Raw genomic sequence first — 5000 nt, forward strand, 5'->3', positions numbered from 1 at the left:
GGTGTATGGTACTGTCACATATGTAGCTGTATATTGCTGTCACATATGTAGATGTATAGTATTGTCACATATGTAGCTGTATATTGCTGTCACATATGTAGATGTATAGTACTGTCACATATGTAGTTGTATATTGCTGTCACATATGTAGTTCTATAGTACAATCACATATGTAGATGTATAGTACTGTTACATATGTAGATGTATATTGCTGTCACATATGTAGATGTATAGTACTGTCACATATGTAGATGTATATTGCTGTCACATATGTAGATGTATATTACTGTCACATATGTAGATGTATATTGCTGTCACATATGTAGATGTATATTGCTGTCACATATGTAGATGTACAGTACTGTCACATATGTAGAGGTATAGTACTGTCACATATGTAGATGTATATTACTGTCACATATGTAGATGTATATTACTGTCACATATGTAGATATATAGTACTGTCACATATGTAGATGTGTATTGCTGTCACATATGTAGATATATAGTATTGTCACATATGTAGATATATAGTACTGTCACATATGTAGATGTGTATTGCTGTCACATATGTAGATGTATATTACTGTCACATATGTAGATGTATATTACTGTCACATATGTAGATGTATATTACTGTCACATATGTAGTTGTACATTGCTGTCACATATGTAGATATATAGTATTGTCACATATGTAGATGTATATTGCTGTCACATATGTAGATGTATATTACTGTCACATATGTAGATGTATATTACTGTCACATATGTAGATGTATATTGCTGTCACATATGTAGATGTATAGTGCTGTCACATATGTAGATGTATATTGCTGTCACATATGTAGATATATAGTATTGTCACATATGTAGATGTATATTGCTGTCACATATGTAGATGTATATTGCTGTCACATATGTAGATGTATATTGCTGTCACATATGTAGATGTATATTGCTGTCACATATGTAGATATATAGTATTGTCACATATGTAGATGTATATTGCTGTCACATATGTAGATGTATATTGCTGTCACATATGTAGATATATAGTATTGTCACATATGTAGATGTATATTGCTGTCACATATGTAGATGTATAGTATTGTCACATATGTAGATGTATATTGCTGTCACATATGTAGATGTACAGTACTGTCACATATGTAGATATATAGTATTGTCACATATGTAGATGTATATTGCTGTCACATATGTAGATGTATATTGCTGTCACATATGTAGATGTATATTACTGTCACATATGTAGATATATAGTATTGTCACATATGTAGATGTATATTGCTGTCACATATGTAGATGTATATTGCTGTCACATATGTAGATGTATAGTATTGTCACATATGTAGATGTATATTGCTGTCACATATGTAGATGTACAGTACTGTCACATATGTAGATATATAGTATTGTCACATATGTAGATGTATATTGCTGTCACATATGTAGATGTATATTGCTGTCACATATGTAGATGTACAGTACTGTCACATATGTAGATGTATAGTACTGTCACATATGTAGATGTATATTGCTGTCACATATGTAGATGTATATTGCTGTCACATATGTAGATGTATATTACTGTCACATATGTAGATGTATATTGCTGTCACATATGTAGATGTACAGTACTGTCACATATGTAGATGTATATTACTGTCACATATGTAGATGTACAGTACTGTCACATATGTAGATGTATATTGCTGTCACATATGTAGATGTACAGTACTGTCACATATGTAGATGTATATTACTGTCACATATGTAGATATATAGTATTGTCACATATGTAGATGTGTATTGCTGTCACATATGTAGATATATAGTATTGTCACATATGTAGATGTATATTGCTGTCACATATGTAGATGTATATTGCTGTCACATATGTAGATGTACAGTACTGTCACATATGTAGATGTATAGTATTGTCACATATGTAGATGTACAGTACTGTCACATATGTAGATGTATATTGCTATCACATATGTAGATATATAGTATTGTCACATATGTAGATGTATATTGCTGTCACATATGTAGATGTATATTGCTGTCACATATGTAGATGTATATTGCTGTCACATATGTAGACTTTTGCACTATATTGGGGTGTATTGGGGCTGGGGGTCCGGGGAGCAGTGGCCATTATACAGCTGCGCAGCCTCCATGCTCTGATGTGATGGCGCCTGACTAATCGCCGGCTGCTTCTCCGCAGGTGATGATGCTCGGGTGTCCGGCCATTGCCGGCCTTCTGCTGCGGAGCGGAGCCGACCCCAACCTGCAGGACCGCAGCGGCTTCTCCGTCCTCCATGACACGGCCAGGGCCGGCTTCCAGGACACTATGCGGATCCTGCTGGACTTCCATGGAGATGTCAACCTGCAGGACAAGGACGGCAACACCCCCCTGCACCTGGCAGCCCAGGAGGGCCACCTGCCCATGGTGCAGTACCTGGCCCTGCACACTGCCACGCGTGTGACCCACAGGAACAGCAATGGGGACACAGCCTGCGACCTGGCGAGGATGTACCACAGGGAGCAGGTGGTGCTGTGGCTGCAAAGCAGTGCCAGGGGGCAACCTGGAGATGGGCACTGATGCCAGGGGGCAACCTGGAGATGGGCACTGATGCCAGGGGGCAACCTGGAGATGGGCACTGATGCCAGGGGGCAACCTGGAGATGGGCACTGATGCCAGGTGGCAACCTGGAGATGGGCACTGATGCCAGGGGGCAACCTGGAGATGGGCACTGATGCCAGGGGGCAACCTGGAGATGGGCACTGATGCCAGGTGGCAACCTGGAGATGGGCACTGATGCCAGGGGGCAACCTGGAGATGGGCACTGATGCCAGGGGACAATATGCAGAAATATCAGCAAAGCAGAAGCCACCATGCAGATGAGAAGGGAATCCATTAGCAATATTAGCCCCTTCCAAGATGATCATGGACTTCAAAGACATGTTATGAAGCTAGTGACTTGTTGGGCGCTGCAGCCTCTGCTGGATGTGTCCTGTGTGTGGAGACAGGGTCATCAGTTCTCTCCAGTAAGGACCTCATCGACTGTGCTTTCATCTGATACAATATTACTGTGATTTTTATTAAAGGGGAGATGAATAATATAAAATGTAGCACTTAGAACAGCACTCCAGGGCTCACTGCTGGCTGCACAGTGCTGGGATGAAGGATCCCTGCAGGGCCGACCTGCTGCTGGGCCTATGTGATAGATTTCCCGAGGATCTGCACTCATTTCATGTTTTCCAATGTAGCTCCCTGTGTAGACCCCTGTATTGCAGTGTAGACCCCTGTGTTGCAGTGTAGACCCCTGTATTGCAGTGTAGTCTCCTGTTTTGCTGTGAAAATCCCTTTGAGGCTGTGTAGACTCTGTATTGTATAGACCCCTGTGTTACTGTGTATATTCCTGTCTTGCTGTGCAGACCCCTCTTGCTGTGTAGACCCGTGTTTCTGTGTAGACCCCTGTCTTGCTGTACAGACCCCTGTTGCTTTGTAGACCTTTGTTGCTTTGTAGACCCTGTATTAATGTGTAGACCCCTGTTGCTGTGCAGACCCTGTATTGCGGTGTAGACCCCTATGTTACTGCATAGCCCTCCTGTGTTGCTATGTAGACCACTGTATTGTGTAGACACATGTTGCTGTGTAGTCTCCCTGTGTTGCTGAGTAGACCCCCGTGTTGCTGAGTAGACCCCCGTGTTGCTGAGTAGACCCCCGTGTTGCTGTGTAGACCCCCGTGTTGCTGTGTGGGTCCTGTATTGCTGTGCAGACCCCTGTGTTGCTGTGCAGTCCACTGTGTTGCTGTGTAGACCCCCGTGTTGCTGTGTGGGTCCTGTATTGCTGTGCAGACCCCTGTGTTGCTGTGCAGTCCACTGTGTTGCTGTGTAGACCCCCGTGTTGCTGTGTGGGTCCTGTATTGCTGTGCAGACCCCTGTGTTGCTGTGCAGTCCACTGTGTTGCTGTGCAGACCCCTGTGTTGCTGTGCAGTCCCCTGTGTTGCTGTGCAGACCCCTGTGTTGCTGTGCAGACCCCTGTGTTGCTGTGCAGTCCCCTGTGTTGCTGTGCAGACCCCTGTGTTGCTGTGTGGGTCCTGTATTGCTGTGCTGTCCTGTGTTGTTGTGTAGTCCCCTGTGTTGCTGTGTAGACCCCTGTGTTGCTGTGTGGGTCCTGTATTGCTGTGCTGTCCTGTGTTGTTGTGTAGTCCCCTGTGTTGCTGTGCAGACCCCTGTGTTGCTGTGCAGACCCCTGTGTTGCTGTGCAGTCCCCTGTGTTGCTGTGCAGACCCCTGTGTTGTTGTGTAGTCCCCTGTATTGCTGTGCTGTCCTGTGTTGTTGTGTAGTCCCCTGTGTTGCTGTGCAGACCCCTGTGTTGCTGTGTGGGTCCTGTATTGCTGTGCTGTCCTGTGTTGTTGTGTAGTCCCCTGTGTTGCTGTGCAGACCCCTGTGTTGTTGTGTAGTCCCCTGTGTTGCTGTGCAGACCCCTGTGTTGCTGTGCAGACCCCTGTGTTGCTGTGCAGACCCCTGTGTTGCTGTGAAGACCCCTGTGTTGCTGTGAAGACCCCTGTGTTGCTGTGCAGACCCCTGTGTTGTTGTGTAGACTCCTGTATTGCTATGTAAACCCCAGTGCTGCTGTGAAGACCCTGTATTGCCATTTAGACTCGTGATGCTGTGTAGACCCCTGTATTGCTGTTTAGAACCCCGTGTTGCTGTGTAGACCCCATGTTCCTTTGTTTGCCCCCCTCTTCCTTGTATGTACCAGGTTCTATAGACAAACAGTGATGCAGCCATTGTCACTGGGCAGAGATAGAGCCGGCTCCGGTTACAATGTTGCACTTATTCATTACCTGCAAATACAAGTCTGTATACACATGATAGGTTATATACTCCAGGCCTCCGGTACAGGAATGGTTAATCCCCCCTGCTCCAGCACTTCCCCCCCCCCCAAATCTACTCCCCTGTTC

At 44.6% G+C, this 5000-nt stretch overlaps 1 protein-coding gene across 1 annotated transcript in view; it reads left to right on the forward strand.

Annotated features, from left to right (window-relative positions):
* The window catches only part of CDKN2C (cyclin dependent kinase inhibitor 2C), a 12796-nt gene that overhangs the window by 7139 nt on the left and 657 nt on the right, over positions 1-5000 (forward strand). The window contains exon 2 of the mRNA XM_075320556.1: positions 2252-5000. This exon is cut by the window's right edge and continues 657 nt beyond it. Within this exon, the coding sequence (XP_075176671.1) occupies positions 2252-2629 (378 nt within the window). The 3' untranslated portion in view covers positions 2630-5000. The remainder of the gene's footprint in view (positions 1-2251) is intronic.

The sequence above is a fragment of the Anomaloglossus baeobatrachus genome, chromosome 8 (assembly GCF_048569485.1).
Source record: "Anomaloglossus baeobatrachus isolate aAnoBae1 chromosome 8, aAnoBae1.hap1, whole genome shotgun sequence".
NCBI lineage: Eukaryota > Metazoa > Chordata > Amphibia > Anura > Aromobatidae > Anomaloglossus > Anomaloglossus baeobatrachus.